This window comes from Python bivittatus, unplaced genomic scaffold (genome assembly GCF_059951505.1).
Source record: "Python bivittatus isolate LINGU-HERP-01145 unplaced genomic scaffold, Pbiv_v1 ctg000340_np1212, whole genome shotgun sequence".
NCBI lineage: Eukaryota > Metazoa > Chordata > Lepidosauria > Squamata > Pythonidae > Python > Python bivittatus.
Window position 1 is genome coordinate 17,626,791 of NW_028277056.1, and position 23,876 is coordinate 17,650,666.

The window sequence follows — 23,876 nt, forward strand, 5'->3', positions numbered from 1 at the left end:
AAAAACATTTTATCAAAACTCCAATTCCTGCATTTTAATCTAACAAGTCCCCTCCAAAAAGCACCCTCAATGGATGGCATGCTAAATAAAATATGCTCTTAGGGCTTATCTACACAGCCTTAAGAAAGGTAGGCTGTTCCATAATTTAACATCAGAAAATGAAAAGGCTCCACAATGCACAGTCCAACTGGAAGAGCAACCCATTGGCTCTGAGCAGTTGAGCAAAGGAACTGATAGCAGACTGACTAGACGTGGTCGCTATCTACTAAAATAGACCTGTTTTTCAATATTTATTGGGTAATTAATAAAATTTTAAGAGTTGCTCTGTCACAGAAAGTGGAGGAAAGGGAAAAATAATGATCTTTAAAGACAAACATAAAACAAGCTGAGCTAATGAAAAACATATGCACAAGTCCAATGGGATGCAAGATAAATATAGTTCTCTACTAAAAGCTAAACAAAATTAATCGAGACACAGTATCACAAAGGCATAGCAATATTTTGATAGAGAAGTCAGATAGCATTAATGGGTATAGTTGGATGCAAATGTTTAGACACACTGATCATGCTGTGTGTTTCAGTGAATCCCAGAGTGATCAGAAACCGACTTAACCTCTACATTATTGCAAATCTGAATGCATACTTACTATTTATGCAACTAAGTAAGTAACTTTAAGGCATACAGAATAAAGTACAGCATTTCTATTGTCTGTTTAAACAATATTACTCTCCTTAATACCAATCTGGATTATTCTAAATGTTTACTTTGGAAGCAAAATGGGACAACCAAAATTAAGGTAAGTACTTTGGGACTATAAGCAGAGACCTTGAGTATGGTAAAGTACATTCACTTATATATTAAAGAGAAATCAAAAAGTTAAAATTAAATTACTGTCCTATAATATCACTTCTCACAAAGGTAAAAAAGTATAAAAATAACACAATGATCTAATCAACTTCAGGAAAACACACTTATGTACATACATATTACAAACTTGCAGTTAACTGAAAGACCATCCATATTCCCCAGATGCAACAGCTGAAAGCCAAACTTCTTTATTTAAGGAATATAGCTTAATTACTCATCTTAAACTGTGTAATTACTTTTATGAAATCTTTACATTTTGGAGATCTCTGACTAATGAACTTTAGAACACCAATTACACATATGGTGATATTGATGAGCTTCTTTTATAATTACTTCTCAAAATTTAAGCACTCTTAATTGGATCACACTGAATAAGGGAAAAAGCAATTCTTGCTTAATTAATGCATATTTTAGATTTTGAAACTGAGCCACATATGTGGATTTTATAACCTTCTCCAACATAGGCTGTGCCACTTGAGATAACACTCAATATAAAAACTAATGTCTTTTAAGTAATAAACTAACTTTGGCTTATCCGCACAGAAGCTCCCAAGGTTAATGGAGCTTTTTAAATCAAATCAGCACACTACATTTCTGATGAGAGTTTTCCATGGAAAGGCCCAAAAGAAAAAAAATAGCTTGCCAAATTATTGTGGTAATAATTTGAAAGGGGGTGTAACGACTTTCAAGACAGGCCTAAAACTTTCCCTTGCCTCGAAAAAACCATCTTACTCCTTGCTACAGGTAACATCTATATGTACTATCAGTGGAACAAGAATCACATTGTTGCAAATCCTCCCAGTGCTTCTCAAGATGGACTATTGACCTGTAGTATTCTGCTGCATTTCACTATACAGTAACACTGCCAAACCTTTCTTGCTCCATCTGACTCATTAATACTACTCCTATGAGCCCCAAAGCTATGTTCATATAGAATATGCCTATTGTATCTTTGGACAAAACATCAGTCTGGCCTTGCCTCCTTTCCATCAGCTTTAATGGAACTCACATAATTTGGCAGTTTCTGCTCATTAGCTGTGATCTGAACGAGCCAATTACTCCCATGCAGGGGGATACCTACTCAGAATACCAACCAGATCAGATTTAAAGGGATGAAATGAAAGACAAACTTGGTCAATAGCACTGAAAAAAACAACTTGCACAGATGAACCGTACTTCATTTCTGCCTACAATATTAAAATAATACTATTTGTATTAAGAGTTTTTAGTTCAATTTATTTAATGTATCATTATTTGTAATAAAAAGCATCCTCTGCTATAACTGCACATAAGGTATCCTTATAATGAGTGAACGCCATCTTTTTACTGGTTGTTTGCAAAAGGCCTTTAAGGTTTGCTCTTCTTTAATAACTTCACTTATTTTCCAGTGGTATCCATGATACCTAGAATTGGCTCCCAAACTTACCTTTTTTAGGTGATTTTGGATCATCGTACCTCCATTTTCCCTGACTTCTACTGTTTCATGTATCTTTTTAAATCTGAAATGCCTTTTGAGTGAAGAACAATTAAAACTGTTCTTTGAAGTGCCATAAATCATCCCATCTCATAGTTTACTTAAGATGATTTAGGCCTAAAAACATTCTAGAAGGGACCAAAATTCATAGAAATTCAAATTCTTATCTGTTTCTTTTTGAGAAATCATTTGGCAACCCATGAAATTTGATGGCTTTCTAATAGGCTGGTGCTTTCTTGCCTAATGTTTCTACTTTATTGCTTAGTTTTCAATTTGAGGCATATATTTAATGTGCACCTCTGTCTTGCCTGAACCAACTTTGAGTACCTTGCAATATGCTTAACTTTGAAGTAGTTTCTGTCACTTCCTTCCAATATGAAAAGAACATTCAACATAAACCACAGTAATTATTGCCTTAAATGAAAAAAATACTCAATATTGTATCTGCTGCATTTGTAGCTTCTAAAAGTAGAACAGTTGAAATCTAACTAATTGGTGTGGGATACTGAATGCATATAACTGATAAACATACCAGGGTGATATTTTAGCAAGTTTAAAAGCCTGGAAATTGGTACAGAAACACAGAGCTCTTCCCTTTTTAACTATACAGGTTTTATTGCAGCATTGATCTTAACTACAGTTAAACCTAACCAGTTTATCTGCTTAGTCCGAGCATAAAGGTGCCTGACTGCTTAATCTTAAACAAGTGTAGAAAGCCTCATTATATTCACCCAAAGGCTAGGGCCAGGATGTTAGGGAAGCCCAGTGTGTGTGTGTGATCGAATTGTCATGTGGTACCTCAATTCTTACTCATTTTTTCCTTGGACTGTATTATTTTAATGGGTTGTGGATTTTTATATGATGTATAATCGATACTCAATTATACGTCTCCATCCCAGGTGAATTAAGCGATGCTGTGGATGTTCTTTTGCGGTGCCTGGAGGCTGTGGGGGTCTGGATGGGGAACAACAGGCTTCAACTGAACCTCGGCAAGACAAAGTGGCTGTGGGTTCAGGGCTCTTCCGTACCTGGGGTCTTACCATCTTTGGTTCTGGATGGTGTTACACTCAGATACAGTGCACAATCTGGGGATCCTCCTGGACTCATGAGTCCTGCCTGAGGAACAGGTGGTAACTGTGGCTAGGGAGGCCTTTGCTAACTCCATGTGATGTGCCAGTTGTGCCCTTTCCTGGATTGGGAGGCACTTCTCTCAGTCACTCATGCCCTGGTCACCTCCCATATGGACTACTGGAACACGCTCTACATGGGGCTACTTTTGAAAAGCTACAGCTGGTGCAGAATGCGGTGGCACGGGCAGTTATGGGTGTCTCTAGGACTGCACATGTAACACCTCTGCTGCGCGAGCTGCATTGGGTGCCGGTCTGCTTCTGGGTCCAATTCAACTTGTTGGTTATGACCTTTAAAGCCCTTCATGGCATGGGCCCAGGTTACCTGAGGAACTGTCTCGCCCCATTGCAGTGACCTGTCCCACCCAGTCTGGCAGGAAGGGTATGTTATAGACCCCGTCACCTAGAGAGTTTCAACTGGCGGGGTCCAGAAGAAGAGTCTTTTCTGACATGGCTCCTGCCCTCTGGAATATCTTGTCCCCCTGAGGTAAGTTTGGCCCTCACTCTGTTGACCTTCTGAAAGGGTATTGAGACCTGGCTCTGCCAACTTGCACTGAGACCCAAAGGGGGTTCGCAGCACTGGGGGTGACTGGTAGTCTGAGGAAGCTTTCTCCGCCTTTTTAGTTTGCCCTGTAGTTTTAACTTTTTTAGTTTAATTTTAACCTTTTGTAGTTTTAACTTGTATATTTTTCCTAAAATTTTATAGTTTTTTACTTGTAACACTGCCTAGAGTCACTTATACAGTGAGATGGGTGGCATATATAAATTTGAAAAATAAATAAATATTGCCTTTGTATGTATAGTTTGCTGCCCAGAGTTATGTACTTAAGATGGCAATTATATAAATTTATAACTATATTCACTTCAACCTACTCTCATGAAGGTATGCATAAAATTCAAAGTAATTTGGTAAACATAATTAATTCATATTGGTAGACTATTATTTTTTTTAATTTAGGCCAGAGGTGGTCAAACCACAGTCCAGGTCCTTCTTTTCATAATTACTAGCTTCCCAGATTACATTCCCAAAATTCAAATAAATATATTTAATGGCACATTTTTTCTTTTCTTTTTTATTTTTTTGGCTTAATGTACTGATGCTCCTTCTGAAAAAAAAAAAAAAAGAACCACTAATTCATGTGAACAGCAGAAGAGAAAATGAGCAGAAATTATTCTGAAACTGTCATCCAACCTCATACCTTACCTGCAGTTATTGGATTTTGTAATTATTTGTCAGTAACATTCTATAGATAACTAAATCAGTAAAACATTTACAGTCTAAATAAATTACCAAATGTTTCTGTATATACTAGAATACAAAAGAATTAAAAGAATATACTTCTCTTCTAAACATCTCATACATAACCACAATCTTACAAAAATCTTTAAAAAATACTGTCACTGGCACAGTGCATTCACTAATTTTCTTAAGATCTCAAAGTGACTATGTTCTTAAGTGTCTATTAAGAATGTCCATTGCTAAATGCACTTATTTCCAAATACGTACTTTACTGCTGTTAACAAATAAGAATGCATATATGCATTCAAATGTGAAAATATAAAGATACTCTTCGTATTCAATTTGAATTCTTCAGAAACCCTTCCTTTTTAGATTTTCACTCAGTTAATTTCCACTTTACAACTCATACATAATTATTAATGTACCGTCTGGAACAATTACACTGGAGTCAAGAGATCTGCTTTTGTTACTTGCATGCTGATATGAAAGACAGCACTGTTGAACAATGTAATTCATTTAATTAAACTAGCTAGTTCTAAAAAATGAGTTAACTTATACCTCAACAGGGAAGTTTTCATATTAGAATTCTGAAATGTATTGGGAGATAAAAAGCTTCTTTTTTATTTGATTTAACTATTCTTCATTTATTTAAACATTCAGAACTTTTGCATTATTAATATTAAATGTGAACACCAACAGCATGATACTGAACTCTGAATATGGATGAACAGCTCGTGGAATTCCAGTTTTAGGGAAGGACGCTGAGAGTTGAAGGTCAACGATATTTAAATTCCAGAAGATGTCAATCTGTGTAAGACTGGGTTGAATTCCATTTGTCACGGAAATATATTATTTCAGACATATGATTTCTTATTAACTTATCCAAATATCCTAAGATGAACAGGAATGGATGCTTGTGGTTTACTAACCTTACTATGCCTTTGCCCATTACTGAAACCTCTTTATCTAGGTTTATGCCAACTACAGAAGCATACTCAGACTGCAAATCTGTTTATTTAGGGAGAGTGAACTCCAACAGTATACTGTATGTTGGAGACATATTCCCTTATCTATCTTTTGACTGAACAATAACTCCTCTGTTTTGTCTCCATCTCATGCAGTTTACTACTTACATCAGACTCTGATTGAAAGAGGTTCATTGGCTATAATTAGTACAGACCAATAAAGCCAAACATCATCAGCACAGAGTTAATATTGAAATCCAAAGCCTTTTTCTAATATCTGTTCTAACAAAAAGAATATGATCAATGATATTAATGCAAACTTATTTCCTTTATCTAGTCCTAACATAAATTATTCCTTTAAGATGAGCACAGTCCTACTTAGGTCTTAGATCTGAAGCCAGCCTGAAATTCATCGGCATCATCAAACCATCCAGAAACCCCTGGAGTCAGTACAAGTCCCAACATCTTGCCTAGAAAAGAAATATGGCTGGAACAAATCTCATAGAAATTCAAAATGTTTTTTTTTTAAACAAGTTTCTCATCACCACCTCTTTGCAATCACACCTTGTTACAAATAGGTTTTTACCAAAAACCTTACTCACTGTTATTTTAAATGTTGTGTGGGGGGGAAGGTGACACATTGCAAAGCATAATGCTATTTCCAGCAAAATCTTTCTTTAGGAGTTACCACCAGCAAAAAAAACCATCAGCATATACGGAATGTTAGGATTTTTTGCCCTAAAATGCATCACTTGACGCCTTCTTGCACTGAATCACGTTGCCATTTTCATCATAGTCTAGATATTCTTTTTTTCCCCTTTTGGAACTCTTCTCTGTTTCCTTTAGTTTTAACTTCACTGTTTCCTTTTGTTTTGCTTTGAAATGATTTGATTCTGTCAACAATTCTACTAGCTACCCAAACTCCAAGCTCATTTATGAACAAGTTCATAAAGCGTCAGCCCCTTCATAGCTGCTGTGGAGCCATTTTCTTTTCATATTCCCACTGCATACAACCAATGATTACATTGTGAGAACTACCAATCTGTTCTTCCTCTCTATTTTCTCAAGATCTAACTAACCAAGATCTTTGGTAGAAATATGGCCTCAAAATGTTGTAGAAAGCTTAAGACAAACAAAAAGTCCATGCACCTTAAAAGGAGATTAGTGTCAAAGACTACAGTGTACCAAAATCAGAAAAAACATTCTTGTATGTAGACTCCAGTGATGGCAAACTAACAATATGTATTCCAAAATACAAGAGATAAGCAATTCTATGTGTATATTATTTAAAGTTACCCAATATGCCACAATTCTAAGTATCTGATGTACTGAACAGTGTCTTTTCACAGCTTGCCTTCATAGGATAATATTTTACCACACACCATAATTTCTCATTGTTTTGTAGGTATTCTCTGCCAACGCTAGGAACTATATTTAACAGTGTAACAGCTTTAGGTGTTGCACACCTGTCATTAGATCTTTTGTTTCCAAAAGCATTAATCCAAAACAAATGCAAGATAATGCATAGCCCTTACCACATCAGATTCTCTTGCTTTAGCTTGTGCTCCATGGTTTTTTAGTTTGCGTGCCTTATCAAGCTGAGACTGAAGTTTTGCAGCTAAATCCTTCAAACAGAACAAATATTGTACAGCGTAACTTTTTAAAAACATAAAATGCATTTTCCACTAAAATATTCTATGAATAATTTTTCAAACATTGCCTATAAAATAATTACTGATGCCACATAAACAGAAGCTTCATTATAACTACCCAAAGCTCTTGATTACAGCTGATCAATGTTTATCAACAGTAAATCAATTTAAAATTATGAAGACAAGCTTTAGAAGTCGCTTCTGAAGATAGTAATAGAATATTTTCACAAATAGATTTAATTATTTTATGACTCCAGGGCTATGAAAATATTTGAACAATTAGTCTAAAATCTAATTAAATCAATATTCTTGTCTCACACACCTTGTTCCCCATCAATTCTGCTTTTACAATCCTGGCTCCCAGTTTGTTCATTTCCTCATCACTGAGAATGTGCAGATTCTCATCCTCTGAAACAGATCTGGTCAAATACAGACACAGGGCATTACGCATGGCAAATAGGAGAAAATGCAATTCATTGTCTCAGTTGGAAAACTTGGCTGGGAGAAAGTGGCTTACAACAGTCCTATAGGGAGGTTCATTCAGAAACTGCAGTTCAGGCCCTGAGCATTTTACATCAGACTGCATGCACTTTTAAATATATTTTAAAACACTTTAAAATTTGTTAAGAATTTTTATTACTTAAAATCCCAAATTATAGTTCTCCTAGTTTTGATGCTAACTTTTAAAGTTTACATGACCTCTGCCATAGCCTCAAGAAATATGCAAGCATGTTACATTTGTGCAGTGCTCCATCTTCTTTATTCTACAAACTATATTCCATGAGAGACATGGGAAAACTGTAGTCTTCTAGAGGTCATGGAATGCAAATGCTATCAGGACCAGCTAGTGTGATCAATACTCAGAGATGAGGAAGCTGTAGCTTGACATCTGAATGACAAGAAAATTATTCTCTACTTACATAACCTGGTCACTCATAGTTTGAGTACTGTATATTTTAATAGGGAACAGCACAACATTCAAGATTTATCACGAAACCATAGCAAAAACTAAAACTGAAAACTTACTAAAACAAAATACTCTGCATATTACCGGGAAAATGAAGAGTGTTTCTGACCCCTGTTGAGTTATATGCTCCAGTCAGCAGATCTCGCAGAATGATATGATGGCAATGTGTGATACTTCCAGTTAAATCAAGGACAAACTAATTCTTGAAATTAAACCAATATTTTTTTTAAAAAAATCTTCTCTTGAAAATGCACTCTGACATTGTATGATATACATCTTATAGAAAGAAACTGGAGTTTATATGTTCTTAATAATGTAAACTGTTTCCTTGCATTTAGTCATCCATGAATTATTATGGAATTGCCCCACATGTTCTTTATTTGTGTAGTGTTATAAAATCATATGTAGTGGATAAGTGTATCTATAGGAACTTCCAGTTCAGAGTCTATTACAGGTAGTCCTCACTTAACAACCACAATTGGGACCAGCAACTCCATCACTATGCGATGCAGTCATTAAGCAAGACCCCATAGGATTGCGATGGACTTACGACCTCGCTTCCACTGTGGTCGTAATCACCCACAGTCATTAAGCAGATAGATGGAAATCTTTAACTGCTTACTAATTTTTGATCCCCACATATCAACTGCACATATGTAGAACCACAGATAAGACTGCAGATAATAATGGCTACCTATACTTTTAAAACAAGGGTAAGGCAAAATGGTGCCATTATATTCAAAAACACCTCCCTTAGCTTCACCAGGCTCCCTGGATCAGCTGATATTTTTTTCAAGTCTTTTAATGAATAATAATTTGGCATGATGCAAAACACAGCACCAGCCTCTAGGATGCCTCTGAGACCCACATGGAACTATATACATTCTGTGAAAATAAAAATAGAAGGTGGCTGCAACTTACTGCTTTCTTTGAAAATGTGTCCAAACATCAATATACATACCCAATTTTTTAAAGTGAAATAAAGGTTTAGGGACCCTTATTGGGATGTAAGGAAGCAAGCCAACCTTCTTGGAACTAAAAATTATGCTGGGGAGCAATTTCTCCAGCTTGTCTTCTATTTAAAAAAAAAATGGTAACCATTTTTTAAACATTCAAATTGTCCATGGTTGCCATTTTATGAGAATGCCCATACTATGATTCCAAAATTCCAAGCAGGTCTTAAAGTATATGTATTTTAGATAAATTCAAAATGTGATAAAGCAGCCATACAACTATAAGACCATTCTCTCCTTCAAAACAATAAGATATTTAAATACCCGAAACATGATGTTTTACTCTCCAATGGCTCCTTTGTTTCCATTGCAGTTTCTGAGATCTCTTCCCCTTTCTCTCTTGGCTCTTCCTCCCTGCTGGTAACAGTCATATTAGCTTTGGATGGTTTTTCATTTAGGGTTGCTTTTCCAATTTCACCCTTAGGTTGTGCTTTGCGCCATCTTGGGATCACATCAGCATCATCTACAGGTTTCCGGAAACCACAGCTCATGCCACTAGGAGTCAATAATTGGGATGGGGTTCTCTGTTGTCTGCCTCCTTCATCACCCTCATTGTTAGGTTTCAGAAATGCAGCTTTCAGAGAGCTTGAAAAAGGTTTCTCATAATGTTTTAATGGATGAGGATCTTTTCTGGTTCTATACGTCAAGTCTGCTACTGTAGATTCTTTATTACTTGGCCTTGATTCTTTAGTCTCTGTCAGTCCATTTCCTTTGTAATTTCTCTGTTCCTCAGAATATACTTTACTATGCTTCTCTTTAGGTTGTTCTTTATATGAAAACTTTTCTGGGTTGTTTTCCTCCTGCTTCTCTTTGCCCTCCCTCAAAGTACATTTGCTTTCTGAATATTTGTATTTTTGCCAGTCTCTTCTACCAACATTTTCTTTTTGGACTGCAGCTGTCTCAGCTTCTTTTAACTTTGACTGAAATAGCTCTACTGACTACAAGACAGATGAAAAAGCACATTATTTTCGTATAAAGAAAATACTGTTAAGATAAACACATGAAAGAAAAACTGTAATGTTAACTTTGAAATGAACATCATTTGAAATTGCTATGAGTTTCACAAACCTGGTAATAACTCATGAAAAATTCCATTTTTACCCAAATGTTCCCTCCAAGAAATTCAGGGTTCCAATCACTCTTTTTATTTTTCAAACTACTAGTCCTTTGCAGATTTTTCCTAGTGAGCTTCATAGCTGAACAGGAATTTATTTATTTATCAATCAATTTAAGAGCTGGCTCAATCGTCAAAGTAACTCTAGGTAACATAAAATAATTAATAATCACCTGTTAAAAATGGAAGAGGAAACACCATAGTAACAGCAAGATTAAACACCATGTCATGGAAAACACCCCCAACCCCCAAATTAAATATCCAACCTCAGCTACAAGTTCAGAAAACAGCCTGCCCCAGGGCCTGCTGAAAAAGCCAAGTATTCCACAGTTTCCTAAAAGCCAGTAGGTTCAGCCATTCAAGGAGAACACTATTCCAAAGGGGAAGGGTGGCCACAAAAATGGCCCATCTACAAGGTCTCATCAAATTATATTGTTTTTTATCAGTGGGACCTGGAACACGTCACTCCTGCCAGATCTTAAAAGACAGGCAGAAATAGCTGGAGAGGGGATATCAAGCCCTGAGCCATCTGAATCCAAGGCTGTCAAGCCAATGCAAACTAAATCTATTAGCCCATATTGATATATTGGCAGCAAAACCCAACCTTTTCTCCATTAAATGACACACTTCTCCATACATCCTACGCATATTCACTCAGGGTGAGAACATTTATTTCCACTAATTTCATTATGAAAACTTCAAAGGACACTCCACAGGGTTCGTTTTCTCTTTCTTCTCCAGTGTATATTTGATTAATTGGAGCCAAATCTGTAAATTATTTCTACTAGAACAAAGTTAGCACTGATTTTCAAATTGGTGCACTTATATGAGTTGGAAGAAGCAATTTAGACATAATGGTCAACATGTGCAGTTTGGGCCCAGAAAGCCTCTTCTTCCCTTCCTAAAGCAATTCTCCAGGGTTATGCATAACTTCTGTTAGAAAAATCAGCTATATTTATCAATTTTTGATAGAATTAGAAAACAAGGGATTGCACCATGAAATGTTATTTATTTATTTGGTTTATATAGCCTCCCATTTTATGCACCATAATCCTGGGCGGCTTACAATAAAAATAAGAAAAAGCACAAAAACAGCACAAAAACTGCAGGCGCCTCCAAAAGCAACACCCCCACCCACATCCACAAAGAATTTCATTGGTCTCCAGCCTCACACTGCCCCAATGATTAGGGGAAAAGCCAGATCTTCAAGGTATTTGGAAGGCTAGGAGGATAAGGGCCTGTTGGATTTCAAGGAGGAAGGGTGTTAAAATTTAAACCAATTTAAAAAATACTCTTCAACACAAGCTATACACTATAAAAATAAAGTACTTGTACTTCTAAATTGTATTTATACACATGAATAGAATTATAGTTATTTTATATCTATCGCCAAACTCATTATACAGGAGGCCCACAGACCTGTTCCCCGCAGTTCTGCACATCCGTGGTAGCTAAACAAAGACCAGACCTTCGTATGTTTGCAAAGGGTTTTTGTGCACCCATGGTCTTGGCCAGTGTTGTCCAAACTTGGCCACTTTAAGATGAGTGGACTTCAACTCCCAGAATTCCCCAGCCAGCATGGCTGGCTGGGGAATTCTGGGAGTTGAAATCCACTCATCTTAAAGTGGCCAAGTTTGGACAACACTGGTCTAGGCCACTTTTTTGTTACTCTATCCGTGTGCAAAAAAGTAGATGGGCTTTTAGGCATGCATAAAGTACATTTTTAAAGGTCTCGTTCTTTGTGATTTTGATATTTGTGAGGCAACAATGTGACCATCCCAGATAACAAGGACTATCTGTATTAGTCTATGTTTTATTTAAGACGTTAATTTATTGATACTTTATTGAGAAGCTTCATTTTTTCCACTGCACAAATATTTTCACTGTCATCCTTTCAGTACTCACCCCGTATCTTTCAGCTACAATTTCTTCCAAGTCCCGTTTTTCTGTCTTGGATTGCTCCTTCATTCTCTGGTAGGATTTCTTTAGCCAGCTTAATCCACCATCTTCTACTGCTGTTACTACAGAATAATGACAGTAAATACAGTATTTATATACTACAATTTAATACAATTGCCTTAGTGCTAACAGCATACGCTGTGTTTCAGTTACGGCATATGTTAGCCCAGTCAAAAATATTCTTAACAATGACACAATTCTCCCATTTGCGTTCATATTCTTATATGCATTTCAAAACCACAGCCCACCTAATTATCTTTAAAAATTAGTCCTCTCTTGAAGATGCCAGAGAGCAAGCGGAAGTAACAGATTCTGTAGCTTCAAACCAATCACTCTTGTAGCATATTCAGTGAATAACCACAGGGAAAAAAAATTATTCTGTTTCTACTTGAAAAACTAGGCATATGTAGTGGGAATGCACAAGAAATAACTCACTGTGGAAAGTAGTTGTGATAAAATAAATCTTAAGGTCCTTTCATATTCTACTAAATTTTTATTTAGAAGCACATTTAAAGACATAAAATTCAACTCTCACATGCAATTACAGTATTTCTTTCTTTCGACATACTGACATTTAAGTAACTTGAGCTGTAAACATTGTGATGTTAGGCTTTTTTTTATTAAATTCTATTCCATTCTGCATCACTATATGCAATTCAGCAAATATCTTTACCATTTAGCACACAACAGAGTTTGCATAATTTTATAAATAGTCCTGTGCGTGCACACATGCGCACGCGTGCGTGGACGCACACACACACACACACACACACACACTTGTGTTTGCTCTTTCCATAAGGAGACCAAATAGCCTACAGGAGAGAGGAGAGACATGAAAAAGGGTTACATAAATAATATTCTGCCCCAATAGCATCCTTAATTTACTTCACTTAAAATGGGATTCACAAAGTTCAGTCTCTGAATATTTTAAAGCTGCAATTGGTATAATGGAATGTAACAGACCAAATGAGATGACAACAATTCATCATGTCTTAGTACAATCAGTTGTGTGGGGGGGGGGGGTTGGTTTTTTTTAATTAGTTCAGAATGAAGAATTCTGTTACAGAAACTGAAGGTCAGGCCTCTTAAGATTACAAGAAAAGAAATGATTTAAAATATTACGTAAAGCTATGTGCTACAATTTTAATGAAGGTATCATTACCAGCAAATATTCATTTTATTTTCTTTTAACATTAACACATTAATGAAGGATTACAAAAAGAGAAAGACAGCCATTCTAGAAAAAGAGATTGTCAAAGTTTATAGGAAGATGTTACCTTTCACTGATGTTGATATTTCATCTGGTGGTAAGCCTGTACCACCATCTTTCCAATATGGGTTCAGCTCCCTTTCTGAAAGCAGCAACTATTCAGCAGTTTAAAAAAGCAAAAAGTTACAAAGTCAACAGCTTCATGGAACGATCCTTTATGCCTCATCAAACCTACTTTACCTCTATGGTCATTTTGAACAAATGTCAGAGCTACGTATTCTATCTTTTCTGTATTTACTTAATTTTGTGCTTTAATTTTTTGAAAAGTGTGATTGAAAAAGCATCCAAATGAATTTACACATATCAAATTCATCAACTCAAGTAAAATGGAGAGTTTAGCCCTTCAGTTCTTGGGCTTTAATTAACAAATAAATTCCACCACTGTTTTCATCACATTAGCAAGAACTTGATAATAAACTTATTCATCATCCTTTTACTAAAAAGTTAACTTATTTTGGCTAATAAGTAAAATATAGAAGTTTGAGAGAACCACATCAAGTCAAAAATAGCAGAAAAACAGTTTGTTGGCAATAGCGGTAAGTCAATTATTAACAGGAAAACATTAACAGAAAAGTTTTATTTATTATATATGTGTAGCCATAAGCCATTCCACCCATTAATATGATGAAAAATTAAAATACAATTAAAGTAAGAGACCACAATTCAACCCTAGCCCTGTAGCCAACAAAAAAAAATTCAGGCATTTCAGTTTAAAAAACAAACAAACCAGGAAGCCAATTGTTACCTGCCAAAGTGATCTAATTAAAATTCAGTGAAGGTCCACACATTTTGTTTGTAAAGAAATGTATTCAGTGTGACTTTTATTTATATTAAAAATAAATCTCTTTTTCTTAAGCATATACATCACTAAAAGTAAGGCTTCATTTGTTCCTCGGATTTTATTTTCATTCCTTGGCAAGAATCAACTAGACAAACGGGATACTTATTACTGCTGGATGGAATAGCCAATGGCTATACATATATAATAAATAAAGCTTGGAAACTTGGATTGGCTCTCGGGAGAATTAAATCTCCAAATTAATATCTGATAACTGAAGAAATACACATTTTGGCCGTTGGCCAGTTTCTCACAATCTTTTACACAATTAATAACCAAACCTACCTGTTCATTTTCCTGGGCTTTCTGTTGCTCCAATATTTTTTCCTTCTGCTTTTCAGCCTTCAGTGATGCTGAAGACAGTGTTTTCACAGACATAAAATCTAAGGTCATCCACTCATCCCTCTATGAAAACAACAACTCTTTTTCTTATTAAAAGAGATCCACATTCAGTAACAGCTTATGTTAATGACAGAAAAAAAAGGAAATTACAGGGTATGGAATAAAGAAAGTTGATAGGTGTTTTGAAGAGATTAAAAAGAGAATAATTTCATTTAAAGAACTTACAGCAATTCATAAGCCTGGCCAATCCATCATTTTTTATATTCCATATGTAAGTTTTAAAGAATGCATTTTAAGTAATGACAATGGATCGTGGGGGAATAGGAATATATGCAAACGTATATGAAAATTAGGAACTTATTTATTCGTTAAGAATATCATATTTTAACAATTTTACACAAATGCTGGAATATTGGTGGTACTCATTGCACACCATTTCATTTATCTGCTTTATGCAATCGGGCATCACAGGTCAGGTGCACTATGTATCTTTTACAACATTTAGCTACTCAAGCTGTCAGATGAACCATTAAGTGGGTTCAATGAATGTACATATTTATTTGTGGCCAAATTTGGATACTCTGAATTGTATTTGCTTGTCAAGGGCCATGCTGAAAGCCTTTCAAGAAGAACAATTTCAGAACCAAAGGAAAAAATAAAATGAATTGGGGATGCTGTCTGCTATACAATAGGGTCTGCAGCACAAAATAAGCAAAAAAATATTACTGACCCAGAGGGAGAGAATAATTAACAGATTTGTTTGTGATGAAGAGGGAAAGCCACCCAGTATGCATTTAGGCAATGTTTGAGCATCAACACTGCCCCCATTATTATAATTAATAATTCCCATTTCCAAATGCATTAAAATAGTTGGCAACCATAATCCACAATAAGCATCAAAGCATTATAATATTAACAATTCATGCAACACAACGAAATGAGCTCAATCTACTTAAATTTTTGGCTAAACAATACATGTACACTTGCCTTCAGAAACCCTGCAAGGGCATTCAAGCACACAGGACTCAACACTGACCCAGCAACTGTGAGGAATATTTCTTTTACAGGAAAACAGTCAGCCTTAAATTTTCCCAAAAGCCCTATAAAAATGTTTTGTCAAAAGTACTTTTTAAACATAAAAACTAATAAAGAAATGGTTGGTACACAATGTATATTAATGGATGTTTACAGCTGATTTTACTGAGACAATATTTAAGAATTGTTACTAACCCCAAATCACTCCTGGAAAGGAGCCAGAAATAAAATATAGTTTTTAAAAATCTGCCTCTGCGCTGAATCTGTGCCAAAATAAAAGCCTCTCTGAGCTTGGTGCTCTCTGAGCTTGGTTGTTTGCTTGCAGACATTTAATTACCCAACTAGTAACATCATCAGTGTAAGTGAGGGGGGTTTGCTCCCTGTTTACATACAGTAGCTTGTCCTGCCAGTGTTGATAGGGATGTGGTTTTCTCCTAGGTAGTTCCTGATTAGGGTATTGTTTTCTGTTTTATTGTTTGTCTGATGTTAATCCCTGCTTCTCTGGGTGTTGACTGTTGGAGAGGATGTGCTCTGGTCTTTTTGTTTTCTTCTTAGCTTTTTTATTGTCTCTTTTGAATGGTGTGTAAATGTGGTTTATCTGTATGTGTCTATTAATGGCTGATTTGTCTGAATGCCAAGCTTCCAGGAATTCCTTAGCATTTTTAGATTTAGATTAGTCTAGGATGTTAACAGTTTCCTAGTTGAAACTATGGTTGAGTCTGCCCATGTAAGATTAAGGAGTTTTCATCATGTCTTCTGACTGCTAGTTGGTGTTCATGGATGCGCTCTGCTAGTCTTCTGCCTGTCTGTCCTACATAGTGGCTGTTACAGTCTTTACACTCTAAAAGCCTCTCTGGCAAGAATGGTCAGTGGCTAGTTAGACATTTACAGTGAAGTGTGACTTAAATAAAATCAAGACAGCATGATGGGACTTAAAGGCAGTGCACTCATGACCCACAACATTGGAAAAGTACTGCCACTTTCATGCTCAAACAATTTAAACTGGAATATTCAGAAATCAAACTGGCTCATTCCAAATTTTGGTGAAGCGCTTGCATTTTCTTAATTTAATAGGGGTTTTGTTTTCATTTTCACCCAGACACTATCACACATATTTTCCACAACCTTTTCTGTCAAAAAATAAAACAAAACACTACAGGAAAATAAAACTATAGGAAATACAGGTAGTCCTCAGGTGACAATGGCAGTTGGGATGATGATGTGGTTGATGTCATGTGACTGCATTGCTTAGCAACAGCACTCCCAGCAGTCCTGGTTGCCATGTAACCCCAGGACTATGAGGGTCATTAAGCAAGAAGAGGTAGGAGTCCAAGGTGAGGAGTGGGGGGTGCCACACGGGGTGGGTGCTGCAGGCAGGCTCTAGGGAGTGCAGGCAGGCCAGCAAGGGCCGAGGGCAGGCCCTAGTGGGCTGGCGGGGGCCACAGGCTGGCACTTGAGAGAGCAGGCAGGCTGGTGGGGGCTGTGGGTGGACGTTGGCAAGCATGGGTGGGTCAATGAAGACTGCAGATAGGCGTTGGGGAGCATGGGCACACTGGGAGTGCTGGGGGTAGGTGCACGGTATGGAGTGTGGGTGCAGGTGCTCGTGCTCCATAGTGGGGGTCCTCAGGAGAAAACGTGGCAGAACCGACTTAGGGAGTGATTTGCGACCTTCCCTGCTGGCTTCCCCATTGACTTTGCTTGTGTCATCAAGGCAATCACATGACCATGACTCACTGCAATGTAGTAATCATGAGCCAGGCACCTGTGTGCCCGGACTGCGATGACATAACCATGGGAACGCTGCAACGGCCGCAACTTTGCAGAACAGTCATAAGTCACCCTCTTTCAGCGCAGTCGTAATTTGAATGGTCGCTGAACGAGCTGTGGTAACTTGAAGACTAATGCAATTCATAACCTAACCTTTTCAGGAGGAGTTACCCAAACTAATTATAACTGACAATGAAGACAATGAAGTGGTAGATAGCTTCTGACTTTTAGGATCAACCATCAACAGTAAAGGAATAAGCAGTCAAGAAATATATACACACTAACACTTACTACAGCTGCCATGAAGTCCTTGGAAAAGATATTCAAATGCCATGATGTGTCTACAAAGTTCAGAATAGTGTGAGTCATAGTATTCCCTGTGACATTCTATGGAAGCAAAAATTGGACTTTGAAGAAGAGGAATAGAAAGAGTATTGATGCTTTTGAACTTGGTGTTGGAGAAGACTCCTGAGAATACCACTGATGACCAAGAAAACAGACAAATGGATCATTGAATAAATCAGCCCAAAGTTCTCACTCGAGGCACAAATAATTAGATCCAGATTATCCTACTTCAGACATATCATGCAAAAATCTAGCTCTCTCGAGAAGGCTCTAATGCTGGGAAAGGTGGAAGGAAAGAGAATAAGAGGATGACCAGCAGCAAGGTGGATGGATTCAGTTACAACGGCAATGGGTGCACCATTGGAAGATCTGAGGACCAGGTTAGGGCATATCATAATGGAGAAAATCTATCTATGTGGTCACTCCTTGATGGCACATAATTGATTAACACAATCTAAGGTCCAAGACTGCACATAGCCAGAACTAGAGAAATCAGTGTCCCAGGGATAGAATTTCCTGGTGTTTCCTGGAACATTCTTTTTTTTTTTCCAGAATGTGCCAATGTTCAGAATACTCTGAACCACTTCCTGATTTAGAAGATTAGAACTTCTGGAAATCTACCAACTACCTTCAGAACATCAGGATCAGCAGGCTCTAGACTTAAAAGCCAATTACCCCACGGACCATTGAAACTTTCTGCCCCTGGACTGGTGAGTTTTGTTTGCAATGACATTGAACCTTCAATCACAATTATGAAAAATCAGTGGAATGATTACCTGTCTCTTATTTCTTTGTTTATTTTAATCAATTTATATGATCATCACTGGATCACAATGGCAATTCTGAGAAGCTAACATAAAGTTAAAAACTCAAATATAATAAGTAATAATACATATACATAGTGACAATCAAGGCCAGCATAAATCCTCAGCAGATGACACATCAGTCTCACAGATCCAATTAACCTCTCAACCTCCGTACCCGGGAAAACAGCCAAATTTTTAAAGCTTTCTGAAATGTCAGCAGGGTTGGGGGCAACTGAATCTCTTGAGGCATGATCACACAAAAGCTAAAGGATAAATCTTAAAGTAGGGTTAACATCGTTTAAAAGAACCTTTCCAGTCCCAGGAAAAACAAGAAATCCTGGCCCTCCAACAAGTTTGCCATTTCCCTCTTGACTGTAGACCTCTTTTTCCCCAAAATGTTAAGCACAGTTCTTGTCCGCAAAAAAGATGCCTCCTCCTGTTCAGGGTGCTTACCTGAACTGACATAGAGTTTTCCACTGTCCCTTCTTCAGATGGTTCTTTCTTCACCTTCCAAGACTCCTCAGTGCTAGAAGGCTGTGCAACAGGAGCTTCCACCCATTCTTCTGAAGAACCCTAAGAACACATGTTTTCAAATAATCAAATGTGTTTTAGAGGATTGTAAAGGCCTTTAAAGGTCAATGAAACAATGTAAAGGTCATTTTAAAAAACTTGATTTCCTTTTCTATATGAATAAGAGATCCAGAAAGAGAGAATAAATTATATCCATTATTGGAGGTTGCAGCTTTTTAAATGTATTTATAAGACTCGGGCATTCAGATAAAAAGTAACTATGTACATCTGATATTTATTATAGTCACTTTTCCCCATTGAAAATAGGCCACCAATTTGTTCCCTTGGGTACTGTTATTAACAATATAGCACTACATAAAAGGACAAGTTGTTAACTCTCAAAAGACTTTTCAAAGAAATTACTTTTGCAGTCATCCTGTTACAGATGACCACTTAAAACCAACAAATTTTCACAGCTAGAAGTCATATGATTGGCAGACCTCTGAGGGTTGTAAAATTTGTGGGAATTTTGTGACGCACCAATATAGTCTATGCATAATAACATGTTTAGAAGAAAAACCCAAGCAAAGTGCAGGCAACAGTATTGTTAATGACATTCACTTCAATTGAAATAAACAACCCTTCTCATAGGCAGATGCAACTCTATAGTTTAAGAAAAAGCACACAGCCACCAGATATAAAACACTGCTTTGCAACTAATCCAACTGAGTATCAGGGACTTGAAATCCAATATTATCTGGATGTTACTATATTGTGGAAGATTGGGAGTTTTTCTACCATTGGAGAATCTTAAACTGAATTTGTAAAATTGTGCAGAGCATATCCAGTAATAATATAGAGTGAAGTCTAAATAGCATTGCTGACACATATTACAGACAATGGAACAGCCTCAATGGAAGCAACAGCTAGATAAACAAGTTCATATTTAGTCTTCCAAGCAACCCAATATTCTGAATATTGTGTCTAATGATTCATTATTACCCATGCTAAATGTATATAGCACTATGAGATAAGGCCTAGCAGCTGAAATCTGGCTCTTTCTAGCACGTGGTTTCTACCATATTACATCAAATATATGGAAAAATGAATGCTAGCTTGCTGCAATAATCACTAGCTGTTCAGTCCACATTTTAATAGAGGTGGAGTTATTCTTCCTCTGACCTAATGGTCACCTTTGCATCCTTACCATTTTTTAAAAATAGGTTGACGCTATAGCGTACCAGCAATTATAAATCAAATATCCAGGATACATGTAAAACTAAGTACCATCACTAATATAGGTGACAAATAGCTTTATACCAACTGGTGACTTGGATTATAAAACTTACAGAGCTGGTATCAGATGAATCATCTTTTTTTTCTCTTTTAGTCTTTTTCCTCTTCTTTTCTTTTTTATGTTTTTTTGAATGCTGCTTCTTCTTTGTAACAGAATGTTCCTACAAAAAGAAACATTTGTATCACTGTGACAGGCCACATAACTAGAATGTGGAAGACACACTATATTTTGTTGTTTTTAAACTGCAAAACATCTCCCACTACCCTGCTGAAAATGTCCCAGGATACTTTTCTTAATGGCTTATTTTATAATATACAATGGTACCTCGGGATATGAACGCCTCTACTAACGAACTTTTCGGGTTACAACCAGCTCCGGCCGCAAAAATTTACCTCAATGTGCAAACTCCACCTCGGGATACGGTCATTTTTCCACCCTGACACATGGTCCTCGGCCATTTTTCCACCCCTGACACGTGGTCCGCGGCCGTTTTCCCGCCGCGGCACGCCCGGCCGTTCTCCCGCCACGTCGCGCCGCACCCGGCCTTTTTCCCGCTGTGCTGCGCGGCGCCTGGCCTTTTTCCCGCTGCGCTGCGCGGCGCCCAGCCATTCTCCCACTCCTGACACGTGGTCCGCGGACACCAGAACGGATTAACGGTAATTACATTGAACCTTATGGGAAAATTTGCTTCAGGGTGCGACCAAATTTGGAGGGCGGAACGGATTAACCGGATTTACATTGAACCCTATGGGGAAATTTGCGTCGGGTTACGACCAACTCGGGATACGTCCAGAGTCACGGAACGCATTAAGTTTGTATCCCGAGGTACCACTGTATAACATCCAAAGCTTCTGGATAGAAAGGCACTAAGCATGCATTAGAAACATACATACGAAAAATGTATTCTACAATAACAAACTTGGTTTAACTGGAAATTTTAGTTGATTAAGCAACATGTCTCTTCTTCATTTGACATCACCATCATCGATTAAGCGCACTGACCAATGGCCAAAGAGATAACCACAAACTCAATCACTGTAGGTACCTTCTCTGTATGTGAGACTAAGTGATGATCTGATTTGACTGGGTATTGATTTACCCCATATTCTATACTCCATCATGGTGTTATACGCTCCCAACACCAGGAGCCAAAAAGTATGCAGACGAATGCTTCTGGACCAAATGTAGTTTCCAAATACTCTTTATGAGTAGCCCCCAAGTAGAGCACACTGCAGTAGTCCAACTGGGTGGTGATAAGGGCATGAATTACAAGTACTCAGGTTCTCTTGAGCCAGGTAGACCTGGTAAAGCTGGGCACAGGCCACCCTAGCCATGGCTTCCACCTGTTGATCCAGCAGGAGCTTTAAGTCCAGAAAGTCCCCCAAGCTGCAGGCCTGCTCCCTGAAAGGTAGTACTTGCCCATCAAGGAGTAACTTTGGCAGCATCAGTAGCAACTCTGGTTTAGACCCAAACAGCCTCTAGGTACCAGGAAAGAATGACACCATCTCCCTCATGATTCAGCATACCAATGTACAATTAGGTATCTTCAGCATATTGATATTAAACTTGAACTGTCAAATGACCTCTCTCAACAGCTTTGTATAGATGATAAAAACTAGGGGAGACGTGGTCCATCTCTAAAGCTACCCACAAGTCAGGGGCCACCAAGCCAACTTCTCTTCCCCCACCAGCACCGATTAGAACCACTCACTGAGGAAGGAACAGAACCATTGTAAAACAATGCCTGCTATCCCCAACTCTTACAGGTGGTCCAAGAGGATACTGTAAATGGTGTTAAAAGCCACTGAGAGGTCTAATAAGACCAGAATGGAACAGCCTCCCCAAGATCTGGATGGCCTCAACCCTGTTGACATTCCAGAAGGCTATGAAAAGTTGGCTTTTCTCTTAGCTGTTAGGGCCAGTTGTGAACGGAGCCTGATATGTGTGTGTTTGGGATTAAGAGTTGTTTATGAGATTCCTGATTCCTTATATATTTATTATGTTTGCTTTTAATTGTATTTTTGTTGCTTTATTTTGGTTTTGTATTGATAGCCACTCAGTTATTTGCCTGAGATAGGTGGCCATATAATTTTATTTTTTTATCATAACTTTATTAAATTTTAAAAGAGAAAGATAAAATCTAACAAGAACAAATAATCAAGAGATAGGTGGCCATATAATTTTATATAGACAAATAAATCCAGGTCATAATGCAGGCAATCCAAGAGAGCAACCAAAGATATCTCCATCTCAAACCTAGGCCTGAACTTTGATTGTATTTTATGATGCCGTGAAGTGTCCTGAGTCTATATGTGGAATACAAAAATTCAGGATGACGACGATGACGATGATGGAGGAGGAAGAGGAAGATTGATGATTTGGGAGGGGATATTATCTTTACATTAGGAGCCAGTTTGGTGTAGTGGTTAAGACATCAGGTTAAAAACTAGGAGAGGCTTGACACTGCCTTCTTCCTAAGATTGACAGAGAGGGACTGGCCCAAGGTCACCCAGCTGGCTTTGTGGCTAAGGTAGTATTAGACTTCATGGCCTTCTCGTTTCTAGCCTGGTACCTTAACCACTACACCAAACTGGCTCTCACAATGAGGTATACTCGGTGAGTACTTGTTTCTACCTTCTGAAGTTTGGGAAATGGGTGAATTTCAGGATAAACACAATGAGTGGGAATGATCCCTAATTGTGCCCTCCAGTATGGATTTGATGAACTGCACCTCTGGAAGGGAATGCTGAATTGAGAAATTTCTAGCCTGTATCATTGAAAGAAGCATCAGTGATGGCACTAGTACCAAAGCCAGCAATGGTTTGGTTGCTACTGAAGGAAAGGCTTGCCCTACTGAAGTAGTTAAGTTCAGCTTATCTTTTTTTTCCCCTTGGATTCCGGAACTGTAGCAGGTGTGAACTCTTTCTGTTTGTGAGACAAGCTTGCTGACAGTTGTTCTGACAAGGCCACACATCTTGAAGCAATTGGCTTGATGCTTATAAATATACTTGGGGTGAGTAGGGCCAAAGCCTCCATTTGATGTTGTGATGATGGTGGAGCTGATTATTGCTTGCTATACTTTGCTTTGCTGCTGTGGAAAAGTCCTTCTTCAGAATGGATGGAAATTATGAATAACATATAAAGTAAAATGGAGCCTTCTTGGCCAGAGCAGTTGAACAGTGGAATTTGTTAACCAGAGAAGCAGTCTGTTTCTCTTCAGTGGATGTTTGATGTTATCTATCAAGGATACTTTGACTAAATTTCTGCACTAAGCAGGGGTTGGACTT

The 23,876-nt window shown here is 37.6% G+C and overlaps 1 protein-coding gene across 1 annotated transcript in view; it reads right to left on the reverse strand.

The window, feature by feature from the left end:
- Positions 1-23,876, reverse strand: part of CWF19L2 (CWF19 like cell cycle control factor 2) — an 86,902-nt gene that overhangs the window by 40,946 nt on the left and 22,080 nt on the right. Inside the window, exons 3-10 of the mRNA XM_088140635.1 lie at positions 20,642-20,749; positions 19,236-19,355; positions 14,773-14,892; positions 13,657-13,744; positions 12,326-12,441; positions 9,571-10,244; positions 7,649-7,745; positions 7,210-7,299 (exon numbers count right to left, since the gene is read on the reverse strand). Coding sequence (XP_087996761.1) covers positions 7,210-7,299; positions 7,649-7,745; positions 9,571-10,244; positions 12,326-12,441; positions 13,657-13,744; positions 14,773-14,892; positions 19,236-19,355; positions 20,642-20,749 — 1,413 coding nt within the window. The remainder of the gene's footprint in view (positions 1-7,209; positions 7,300-7,648; positions 7,746-9,570; positions 10,245-12,325; positions 12,442-13,656; positions 13,745-14,772; positions 14,893-19,235; positions 19,356-20,641; positions 20,750-23,876) is intronic.